The sequence below is a fragment of the Antedon mediterranea genome, chromosome 7 (genome assembly GCF_964355755.1).
Source record: "Antedon mediterranea chromosome 7, ecAntMedi1.1, whole genome shotgun sequence".
In the NCBI taxonomy this organism is placed as follows: domain Eukaryota; kingdom Metazoa; phylum Echinodermata; class Crinoidea; order Comatulida; family Antedonidae; genus Antedon; species Antedon mediterranea.
Window position 1 is genome coordinate 5,354,420 of NC_092676.1, and position 13,041 is coordinate 5,367,460.

The window sequence follows — 13,041 nt, forward strand, 5'->3', positions numbered from 1 at the left end:
TTTCAATTTCAAAAATTATTAAAAATCTACAATGACCAACAACAACATATCCTGTTTATTCTGTATTTAACGGATACACCTTTGTAATATAAGTCGCCTAAATTACTAATTTAAAATTGTTTATCCAATTAATTATACCGACGTCTCATACTCTACTTCCAAAATTATATATATTTCATATTGTAACATCTTATAGTACTTCTATCGGAAAAATTCCCAATTTAAAAATAAAACTGTTTTAAAATCATCTACAAATTAATAGTCCTTTTTTCAGATCTATTCATTCAATTCAATCTTTTATTTCGGAACTCATAGAAAGTAAAATTGAGTATAAATTAATTAAAAATAAACTGTAGTAATTACTACTAATACTCATCTCAGGATGGAATTCCACCTGGAGAGCATCTTTGACTTCGACGTTGCCTATAATCATTTAGATTAAAACGATTCCACCTGTTTTCAATAATGGAAAAAAATAATTTATCCGACGTCAACTCTTCCTTGTGTTGGCGACAGCGGCTTGTGTGCAGGAGGCCTAGCTGATGCGAATTCATGGACTCAATTTTCTCCTTCAAATAGACATTGTGACTTTCCAATTCTCGTATCTTCGAATGGTAATTATTACAAGAAGAACACAAGAATTGTCGACAATTGGTGCAATAATATTCTGTCTGTTCTTTTTCACAAACACTGCAAACCATCTCTTCTCTTTTTAACTTCTTCTACGATTTCCAACAAATAATTGAGATTATAGTTTGAGGGTAGGCCATCGATGCCAGCTTCAGGAGCTTTATATCGTTTCTTACAAAGGGGACATTTTACCGTTTCCCTTTCTTCTACCAATTTCTTTATACAGTCTTTGCAAAAGCTATGAGCGCAGTTGAGACATTTTGGTTCCTTAAGTTGCCCAGCACATACTGAGCAATCCAAGATATTAATATCATCATCCAAATCAATTTCTGACTTACATTTTGCTGCCATGTTGATGATCTGAAAAAAAAAAAATTCACTAATCACACTCGAGTATATTCTTACCTTTTTGATTGATTAATCACGTCACGTGCCTTTCAGTAGTTCAAATGGAGTTACCGGTTCTATTTAATGGTACTATTGCACGTCTTTTTTTCCCAAATTTTTCTTTTTTATTTGTAAACATTTTCAGAATTTCGTTCGAAAAAACAACCTGTAGTGACCAATGTATTGTAGAGGTTTCAATGCAACGCCTATGACGCACTTCCGTTACAACAAGCTGGCAGAGGTTTTAATGTTATTTCTGAACTCCCAAAAACTACAAAATTTAATATTTGTATTTTTATGAAATCGGATAAAAGAAAAGGTAAGGAAATAAATTCGCATAGGCCTAAGAGGAACGAAATGTTTTGCACGATTCCAATCCTATTATTTATTTCCGTTGGAAATTCCGAATTTTCTGGTCAAGACCTGTGACAAAAATATAACTGGTCTTGGTCTTCAGTGACTGAAAAAGGAGGCCTATTCTTATCATCGATATAGTAATAAACAATGCTAAACTGCACTACAGTTTTTTAATTATTAAAACTGACTAGCCTACTAAAGACGAGTAGGCCAACGTACTCTTACCTTTGGTACCGATGTTGGGAAGTTGTTTAAGGTCGGCTGTGACGTTACTGTCGTACCTCAGGAATTTCAACATGACAGAGGGCGGTAGAAAAATGTATTTGCTACTGCATATTATATACGTCTATTATAATCGAAGAATGTTAGGGTCTAGGTTCAACTTAATATTAGTAAAAAGTTTGGAATTTCGTATCAGAGAAAAATCTAAACGACGACTGGTGGACTATAATATGTTTCCCTTAGCACGTGATACATGACAAGGACGTAAGCGCAACAGAAGTCTTATTCTTGTTATTATCGCAGATTAACGTATAACTAGTTTGTGATGTGTTTAGGCCTGTTCTATATTTCAAACTTGTTCCCACTAGGACGCAACGCAAGAACGAAGCGCAATGCAAGGGGTTTGGGATTATTCGAACTATCGCTTGTCATTTGTTAAATCGCTGAACGTTGTGCTTAAGCGTGGTTCCCACTAGAACGCAACGCAGCGACGTATTGACGCAAAGTGATGTATTGCGTAATAACAAGAAGGAACCGACGACGCAATAATGCTGCAAACATCGCAGGTTTGATTTCAGACAGGCGGGGGCAAACACAATTATTGGAAGGGCATTTGCTTATGTTGCATAATGTTGCGTCGCAAGTGGGAACCAAGCTTTACTTCAGCAGTGCGTATCATGTATTTTAATACCGGCACGTGTATATGTTTCAATGCGTGTGATTCGTTGACTAGATGATACCTGCGTAGTAGTTTAGCGGCGAAAAGAGAGCCAATAAATAATACTGTAAAACACATGTAACAAACCAAATATCGGGTAATTATAATGCCACTTGGAATTTATTATGAAATTATAAATAGAACTACAAATTTGATCATGTTTTCAGTCAGACATAATAAGTTCACGAACTTAAAGTCGTCACTAGCGACCTTTAGTAATTCTTTCATTTCATATCCCGATTAACCTACTAAATAGCATGGCTAACAATTAGGGGTGTTCACACGTCAGGCGTAAAACTAGCGTATTGTAAGATTGGTTTATCGTTCGGCTTCAGCAGTATACTAAAGCGTATCTCGGATTGAACTTTGTTTTATGGAGGTAAGATAGTACGTTAGAAACTATATTTAAAACAGTTTTGACTAAAAAATAATCTAAATGTACTAAATTACAATAATTGAATTAGAACATTCGGGCAAGTAACATAGACAAAACAGTGGCAAGTATACTAATGGTTAGGCTATCAACACCAGATGTACAGTCACAATCACTCTTGGGCTTTTCTGTCCATATAGGACACTCATCTTTATTGTTCATGCAATCTAGTATCTTTAAAGCCTCTCTTTCGCCGCTGCGTTGCCCGCCAATTATATACCCATTATAGATAACGTCTGTGTGTTCCCCGCCAAAGAATACCTGACCGACTCTAGATTGCATCTTTTTAAAGCATTCTTCCGATACTTCCACTGGCCAGTTTGAATAAGCGCCATATGTTAACGGGTTGTTACTCCATCCAGAGTGGATGATTTCAGCTGGGGCCGTCGCCGCGTTGCCAAACAGGATCTGAAGGATAGCGGTGATCTCTGCACTGGTTTCACTTAAAGGCTGGTGCTCGATGCGTCTAGCTTCGTTTCCAGTCACAAAGGCTAAGAGCATATTGGTGCCGTTTGGGAACAATCCTAAAACAAGTATGAAAGGAAAAAACGGTTATATATAGACGGCAGTACATAATATTACTAGACGGCGATACATTACTAGACGGCGATACTTATTTCTAGACGCGCGATACATAATATTTTTGACGGCTATAGCAAAGATTGTATAGCGCCGCTACCCGATACATAATATTCTAGACGCGCGATACATTATATTCCAGACGGCGATACCTAATATTAGGCCTCCTAGACGGCTATACATATAATTACCAGACGGCTATACATATATTCTAGACGGCGATTCGATTTCATATTTATACAAATATAAACATTTTGGAATATTTGGTATGTTATTATACAATACTTCAGCTTAATATTATAGTTTCGAACAAAACGTGATGGCACTGGCATTGAAATACTGTACAATACAACATGAAAAAGCAGGGGCGGATTTATATATTATGCACCCATTTACATACGATTTTATTAACGATTTTACAGGTTTTTGGCGCAAAAAAAACAGTTTCCTATATTAAATAATGGTCTATAAAACCCACTATATTCAGAATCGACTCACCAAAACGCCTCAGATGCCATCTCTGGGCGTCTAGAACATTTTCCAGGGAGAGAATGCCCCCCCCCCCCCCCCCCCCCGGGTAGATTATTTTCCCATGTCGGCCCCTCTTTATCAAAATCCTAGATCCATCCCTGAAAAGACTTTTACTACCGTACCATACCTTGAGCTTGAAGATTGTAGAAAATTGGAAAATACCCTCTTCTTTCATGGGCATAAATAAACCATTCATCAGTAGGCCAGAATTGAGTATCAAACCGCATGAAGATTTTCGTAAAATCTCCCATGATAAATTTAAACAGTTCTTCAATTTTCCAATCAGGGAGATCTGGTTGGAACTCAATGGCACTGTTCTGCAACACTCCGAGACTAACCGTCAGCAACACCTGGTCACCAGTAAACGTTGAACCGTCAGAGGTTGTCACGACAACTCTGTCACCAGAGTAATTGATAGTAGTAACACGTTTGTTCAGATGCAAACGGCCTCTGCAAAAACAATAACCAATATTTATTTTTATTTATTTATTTAAACAATATTTTACGAGGGTGGTCCATCTGAGCCGATCATAAACAAAATAAAATAAAGCACAAACAAATTAGAATCAAAAATTAAATTGGCCCCCTCTCAAAAGAAAAGAAAAAAGAAGCAACTAAACAAAAAGATGGTTCTTGAGCAAAAATTTGAAGGAAGAGTAATTTAAGCTAGTCGGATACCTAAAGGAAGAGAATTAAAAAAAGTTATGATTTTAGTCATACCGTAGGCATACGACATAATGTATTGACAAATTAAACAATATGGCATAATTTAGATCATTGTCACATAAAATATACAGAACGATTTTTACGATTGAATCCAAATGATATCAATAAAATAATTTTGGATTTTATTGTATGTACCTTTTTTACAATTGTCAAATAGCGCTTAATCAAAGAGCAGCAAATTTCGGACGATGGACATTCTACGCGAGATCTGATATTATGAAAGGACGGGAAGAAGGTAAAGGCTAATATTAACCTCCCGTAATTTATTTTGTGGTCAATTGCCTCCGCCTGCGTGAAATCAAACCTGCGACTTTGCAGTAATGTTGCGACGTCTTTTCCCACTTGTGATTACGCAATACAGTACATTGCGTCGATACGTCGCTGCGTTACGTTGCGTTCTAGTGGGAACCACGCTTTACAGCAGGACAACGCAAGGACGTAAGCGTGTTGACCAGTGAAAGCGACAGTTTAAATAATACATTGCCTGCGATTGGTCCAACCACTTGCATTACGCTTCGTTCTTGCGTTGCGTCCAATACACTGGGAACAAGCCTTTGTTTGATATTGTATTTAGGTACGTCTAAGCACATCACAAACTAGAAAGCCACTCCGAGAGTGCATACCACCGCCTACTGTAAAATTCTCCTGCATAAGATTTCTCCGGAAAAAAAAAAATATATATATATATATTTTCGTGTGTCTTAATGCTGTTTGTGATTTAGGCTAATTTCACTACAATCATGTGTATACGAGTTTGGTGTAAAGGTTATGTAACCAGCCTTTCAACTAACAATAGCTTCAGTCGACTAACAATAGAACAGCAACGCGACAAACACACGGGTGAATTTGAAAAGAATTAGGGTTTTTAAACTATTCGCATCAAAAAACCTGTATATTAAATCAACTTATGTTTTAAAATTACAAATCACAAATTATAACTCTTGCCTCTTGTACAAAAATGAAGTTTTTTGGAGAAGGAGTTCGAGAAAATGCAATTTTAGTGTACTTGTTAATTTAAGACTGCTCACCGGCTAATGATAATTCTGTCCTATCTTTTAACACTAGCAGGTCTGAAAATAATTTTTTAAAGTGGTCCAGAATTGGGACCGTGGTCCAGATTTTAACCAAAATTGGGCAGTGTCGTCCTTGCACCAGGTTACATGTATGGTAGTAATTTGGAGTCATTTAAATCTAAACTGTGAGCGCTAGAGTGATGACAAACAAACAAACAAACACACAAACCAAACAGATCAACATACTTGGCCAATTTTCAATTTGGCCAAGTAACAAACAGACAGACAGCCAGCCAGATAAACCCACGAGATCGATTACATATACCTCCTTGGCGGAGGTAAACTATATAAGTTATACACACACTGACGTGACATCAACACACGTGACTTACTCAAATGCTGGATCATTAAAAAGAAATTCACTTGATGCATTGAAGATGAACTTGAATCCTCGTGGATCTTTAACAAAAAGCACACTTTCATCGGCAGGAAGTAATGCGGTCGATTTAGTTGACGTTACCTGTGATTGTAAAAATAAAAATAGATTAGAATGTGGGTTCTTTAAAGCCCGTTTCCACCACTAGCTAACGCAGCGCATCAACATTTAACGTGGCAATTGTTTCATATAAAGCTTGGTTCACACTAGAAAAACATCTGTTGCAACGCAATGTCTTACACGCACTACTGTAGTCCTAGTGGGAACCACGCTCTAGAGCCCTCGATCGTGAAAGGCACTTCATGTGCTTTGGCGGCCAGATGCCTATACATTCTGAAAAATGGAAAAACTTGTTTTAAGGTTCGTAATGATAGGGTACAAAAATGATCCAAATGATTCGTTGTGATATTGACACAAATATTTAATATACGGTCAAGATAATACAAAATAATTGCCGCCAACTTAAAGTACGGATTGCGCGACATTATCAGCTCCGTTATCGTTATCGTGGTATAGTAGGGTGAGGTCATGAAGGTAAAATGCGCAGACGGACCGTTACGAGTACTCGTTCTGCCCAGCTGGGATACGAAATTATAACAAAAGATTTTGTAAGATACTGTAGTTCTTTTATATTTTTTAAGGCAAGCCAAGATATGAACATAGGTCCATAATGAGCATTGTATGTAATTTCCATTATGATGTTAATATAAATTTTGCGGTAGGCCTACACTACGTATATTAGTTCTGAAAAGACATTCTCAATCCTGAGGACGATCAAAGCATATTGATCGAAACGTCGAGAAACTCGATAGTTCTTTTCAGAAAGAATATAAGTGGTGTACCGCAAACTTTATATCAACATTTGATTTCGCCATTCAAACAATAAGTTTCCATTATATTGGATAATAAAAGGAATCTGTAATCTGTAAACTAATGTCTAAAGATGAGCTAAAATTTTTAGTCTTCTCGTGCATGTATTTTTTTCTAAAATTTGTTTCCAATAAGAAACCGTGATCGTATATAGGCCCTACCTTTGAATTTTTCAACCAATCAAAGGATTTTAATTCTACTTATCGTAGGCCTAAATCTAAAAGGAAACAAATTAAAGGAGTGCCTAAATGCTCAATTTTTAATTGCTTTACTCACTGTTAAAATATACAACTTCCTGGTTTAACCCATACCCAACAAATAATTCGATATCGCTGTGTGTAGTTTGGGGTGATCGGAATTGGCCTTGAATCGGCTACAAACCGATCTGCATATTCAGTAGGCCTACTACTATATAAACTCAACATGGCCACACGGAAACCAGTGCGCTATATTCTAATTCAAACGCCCGGAAGGGTGAAATTTTGCATAAATAAAATGTCAATGTTCACTAAGGCCCTAACTAACAATTTATTGGTTTCACAAATATTTATTTTGCATTGTTAAGAATGTTTATTTAAAATAAATGGCGTCTTGATTTGACTATATTCATGTTCACCTTAGGCCTATTATAAATAAGTCAATAGCGCGCTACGATCACGCTGGCATTAGGCCACGGTATACTACCATATTCCTACTTTGCAATTTTTGCATCCTGTTTCGGTATAACATTATCATTAAACATTGTACTTGGAAACAATGCTAAACAACTTTCGGTTATATTTACTAGATTTTAATATAAATGGAGATACAAAAAAAAAAGCGAAAAGCTAAATCAAAACGATAAAGTAAAACAGCCAGAAAAGTTAGCAATATATATATGCGTCATAGCTGTTCTTCCCGTTATCGTCTGCTGTGATCTTCACGAACAATGCGTAGACCCGGATTTATAGTGACATTATCTAGTACGTAGGCTACTTGAGTACATTGTGTACTTTATTTGAACAGACGCTTTTAGAAAAGCGGCACACGTTTTATGGCGGTGCGTTCATAAGTTTAAAGAAAAAGAAAAGGAAATGAATTATACAATAGTTAATTAACAAATTAAAGTATGAAAATAAACTTTAAGATCAACGAATACAGTAAACACAAATAGTAATTTAAAAAGATTTACAGAGATGTAGGCCTACACCAGTCTTTCTCTTCAACATTAAATACAATATATAGTGAAAATTAATAAACAAAATTATAAAGCAACAATGCAAATTAGCTCTTTTTTAACTCGGATCTTTTTTTCCAGGCAACTTTAAGGAAATTCTTACAGTATATTATTGTGTATTGTTTTGACAAACGTGATTGTCTACGAATTACTGCCATTCATTCATATAGCCATGACAGAATATACCGATCTTGATCTAAACCCATGGTAAAGGTTTATTAGTTGTTCTATGTTGTCCTTTCTTATGCTTGATTAACAGTTTTATTTAATGTAATTGAACGTTTGTAACATGATCGATTAGCTGGTGGATTTAATTATCGATCAAGTTATAACCACATCACCATAACACATCTTTATTATAGCTATCTACATATTGCATCCGATTAATAATGGATACAAACTGAAAGTATTGTTCACAATCAACAACTATCTAAACGGAAAGTAAGTAGGCCCCTGGACTTATTTCCCTGTAGTCGTGTCGTGAATCGTGATGTAAATAGACTCGGCGGCTCACCACACAAGAAAATCTTTCTTATAACGTAGCCTATAATATTAATGTTCAGATAATAAAATAAAAGCGAGGTTAAATCTAAATCCCCGAAACTACTATTTTATACAATGGACAGTGTTTCGTTTATTCAATAAACTGTACACGCACTTCTGTAGTCTAGTCCAGCGAGAGGGATATTAGCCACGCCTATAAAATAGGAACAGATTATTGTGTGGCCTTGAAAATTTGCATTTAAGAAATCACCAGTACGTTACGTAGACCGGAAATTGTAAAACTCACCGCTGGAATGTCTGCCCATTCAAAATCAAAATCAAACCACTCGATGGCTTTCTCAACAGGTGTTTTTGGCAGCCATCCGCCCAGACGAAGACTTGCACGCTGCGAGATGTCTGGCTTTTTCTCATCGATTAATTCCTGTGCTTTTTCTTTCATATACTCAATGGCAGCTTCAAATCTTTCCCAGATCGGGTCTGTAGAATCTGTAACATCGGTTCCCGTCTGGTTGTACACCAGCAAAGAATCGAAGTTAGACACATGGTGTTCAATCCCTAGGTCTTTAACGACTTTTACTATTGAGGTATTTCCCGGTTGTGCCCAACTTGCTCCGATATCCACATTTGTTCCAGCAAAAGGCACGTCGGTTACTCGTCCGCCAATTTGGTCAGCTCCTTCAATGATTATAAAATCATCCATTCCTTTCTCATGGAAAATCTCAGCAGCTCTCAGACCTGATGCACCAGCTCCGATGATAATAACCTTAGCGTCATTTTCGGAACGGACGAGAAGAAGGCCGAAAAGAATCACTGTTACCCGTAATAAGAACATGCTGATAAATTGGTGTGGACACTTCAGCACCTACTATACAAGTAACACCAAACCACTCTATCCATTCCCTTTACACTTGTTCTTTAACGCTTGACTGATTTTAACCTAATAAACCCCAATTGACTTTCACGTTTGTTACAGCCGACGCGTCGAGTCGACGTCCTGCATGCTGCCCTTGAGGGTCAGTCAACCATAACCACATTGAACAAAATAAAAACAAAACATACTGTAGCCCTACAATATAAATTAAACTTATAGTCGCGCAAATGAGCACTAGGCCTATATGCCTACAGAGCGTGGACTTCTGCGGTACATTTTTACATGACTCACTCACAAAATGAATCAGTCAGTCAACATTACAGAAATCAGAACATAAATTATGTAATGAAAAAAACCTGTGAAAATTGGTAGGGAATTCATATTTGGACGGTAGACGCAAAGGAGACAAGATGTCGTCAGCAGCAAAATTCTTTTAAAAGGATCGAAAGAATAATGTGAAATAGCTAGACCTACTTTAATTTGTTTCGCCTCTACTCGGGCCTCTACTTCGTATTCTACTTTATTGAACTTTTAAAACAATGACAAGGAGTTGTGTTACAAAACTAATTTATCCGCCTACGTATGTAAGCTTACGACCCCTACTTCGTAAATCTCGATCGCGGTAAACACAGCGACAGATTGCAGGCCCGTATGCAGCATTTATAATGGGGGGGTGCGAGCGAAGCGAGCAACAATGGCTGGGGGCCAGGGGGCCGCCAAGGGCCTCCGGTCAGGGTCCAGGGGCCGAAGGCCCTGGAAAAATTTGCGTTATTTGACGTTCTAAAGACTGATGTAAGACTCTCTGTTGTGGCTTGGGCTAGTTGAACGATGGACACCAGAACTTAACGCTTTCATGATGAGGCCAACTCAGCAGGGGTGGCGCCAGGATCTTCCCAACGCGGGGGCTACATTCCCCGACGAGGGGGCTATGCGAGCGAAGCGAGCATCACTAGGCTGGGGGCCGCCAAGGGCCCCCGGTGGGGGTCCAGGGGGCGAAGCCCCCGGAAGCAACGCGTTCTAGCGTCATTTGAGGTCTTTTTAATCAGATTTAGGGTAGCCATTTTTTCCATTTTTTATAATGCATAAATAAAATACTGCGTGCAAAAAAACGATGCGCGATGACGGTTTCAATCCATATTTTTCAATTTAAAAAATAAAAGTTCAAAGAAAATTTTGAAAAATAGAGTTGGAGGTCCCGGAAATTGGACTTATTATACTTCAAAACATGAAAAAAAATATATAAGTCCCTATCATGGGTTGTGACTGAGCTAAGAAATGTTTGAAAAATAGAGATGTTAGGTCCCGGAAAATGTACTTCTTGTTCTTCGAAATATGACCAGCTTTATTGTTGGGGCTGAGCTAAGAAAATGTTTAAAACTAGAGCTGCAGGTCTTCAAAAAATTGCATTTTATACTTTGGAAACATCAGGCCTAGAGGCTTAAAAAACGCAAGCGTAGACCTTTTTCAGTCGGGGAAAAAAGTTTATTCCTCCCAGGTGTATGCATGCGTACCATCTGGACTTCCGAGTGGTGAGAAATTCATGACATACAGGATATTGAAAATGTAATAACTATAGCTATAATGTTGGCTAAGCGAAAATGGCATGTTTTTTTGTTTAGTAATGGATGAAAAATTTATTTTAGGTGCCCCACGGTACAGAAGTTTACTTGTAAATTAAAAAATTGGTGAACAAACGAACAATTAACATAATTCGTTTTTGCTGTAGTGTAGCGTACGTCGACGCAGTACACGACGTAACCGTCGGTAAACTTCGCCTGGAAAATAACACATTACACATTTTGGTCCCTGGATGAAACTTGATATCACGCGTCTCGACCCAACGTTGAACGATTCGTACAAAGGGATACCGCCAGACAAGTGCGTACCTAGCTATTGTTTAGTAGTAAGTTAGATCGCTGGCAATAATGAATGCATATAAAGTGCATAATATCACTCTGACGTACTCTCACGGTCAATGAAACGTCGCGGTTTTCTAGGCGCTGAAGCTAGCTACTAAGTGAACGCGAACGCTTTTTACTGTATATTATATTCCCCGACAAAAAGTACACGTGTTCCCTGACGTTAAGTTGTCTGTATTTCTCCAGCAAACACTTTACCGCGTACCGCGTACATGAAGCGCTAAGCTATTGCTTGTCGTCACATGATCGACTGCGCATGTTTTACATCGAGTTTGTAGTCAGTTCAGATTCCGTAATTTAATTACCGGTATTTTTTCATTTTATATTAGCATATTTTTGTTTGTATACCATTGATAATGTAAATTTTGTATATATATAATGATATTGTCTTTAGTTAAACAAGACAAGAAAAAATACCAACCGAGGAAATAGTGGACCTTTTGGGACTTGGGGGGGGGGGGGGTGCGTCTGCACCCAACGCACCCCCCCCCCCCCTGGATACGGGCCTGGATTGAGTAATTGACCGCGTACAAAACCACCGAGCTTGTTGGGCGATCAATCGCGTCGTGATTGTTCAAGTTACTTGCGGCGCGCTAAACGTCCTTGCGTGATGTCCAATTGGAAACCAGTGAGCACGACCAAAAATACATGTAATAGACACAACGCAGCCGTGCTATAATGACCAGATATTTACACGTGCGTTCATGAGGTAAGGTAAGTTAATAGCTTTTAAACCGTGACAATCAGTGCCATATAATCTGTTCAAAATACAATTAACTTTTTAACTTGTCCAAAGTCTGTAGGAATATTACTGTCTTTTTAAATCGCGTTTCGACTTTTGTCTGTGTGTGTTTCAGCTGAAGTATTACGTATGAAACGCCACGTCGTCCTCAAGTTGCGTCCAAGTGGACACCAGGCTTAACTCCCTTGTATATCGTTAACTCCGATGTAACTCCGATGTAAGTAGCCTACAATACATCGGAATTGTATCAGATCGATTAATTTAAAAAAAAAACAATTTCCAACCGAGAGAAGGTGGGCTATTACCATATAAAGCTCTGTCTATATACGCCTACTATCAAACTTTGGTGGCAAAAAAATGTGATGTGCTCATTATAAGGACATGATAATGTCATATCCTGTCAAACTAGTTTGAAAGTGTGGACAGAGCTTAAGATGATAACCGATGTCTTTTTTTTGTTTTTGTAGTAACAAACTAAACTGTAATGTAACTCCGATTGACACAAGAGCGTGTAAACCGTAGTACTATTTTAGTAGGCCTACTCTAAACTATTTTGAGTATGGTGCGCCGAACTGTCATTTACAGTATTCGCGAAATAGTTCAAATTGACATGAAATTTTACCTCCATGGTATTTTAAAAGGATAAACTGACAGATTTGAATTCGTCGTTAATAGGCCTACTGCTCACACAACCATAACACAACAGTAATAAACACTATAAAATAGTGCAATAAATCAGTAGTGAGTGTCCTGTTGTTATCAGGAATTTCCTTTGTCTTTTTATTACGCATAGTACGCGTGTTGATTGAAACTAATTAGACTTTCCCGAGTTTCTGTTGTTTCTTTTGCATGTTTTTAATCGGATATCACGTCCAGGTCCATATTCT

General features: G+C 37.7%; 1 protein-coding gene across 2 annotated transcripts; it reads right to left on the reverse strand.

The window, feature by feature from the left end:
- Positions 1-2,415: 2,415 nt before the first annotated feature.
- Positions 2,416-10,076, reverse strand: LOC140054235 (uncharacterized). 2 transcript variants are annotated; one of them, XM_072099156.1, is made up of 5 exons: positions 9,968-10,076; positions 8,909-9,432; positions 5,989-6,116; positions 3,985-4,307; positions 2,416-3,271 (listed from the first exon to the last, which is right to left on the reverse strand). In XM_072099156.1, coding segments are annotated over exons 1-5 (1,473 nt in total). In that variant the 5' UTR covers positions 9,969-10,076; the 3' UTR covers positions 2,416-2,774. The 2 variants fall into 2 exon arrangements, with proteins under 2 accessions (XP_071955257.1, XP_071955256.1); XM_072099155.1 differs by lacking the exon at positions 9,968-10,076 and having other exon boundaries at positions 8,909-9,481.
- Positions 10,077-13,041: the final 2,965 nt, after the last annotated feature.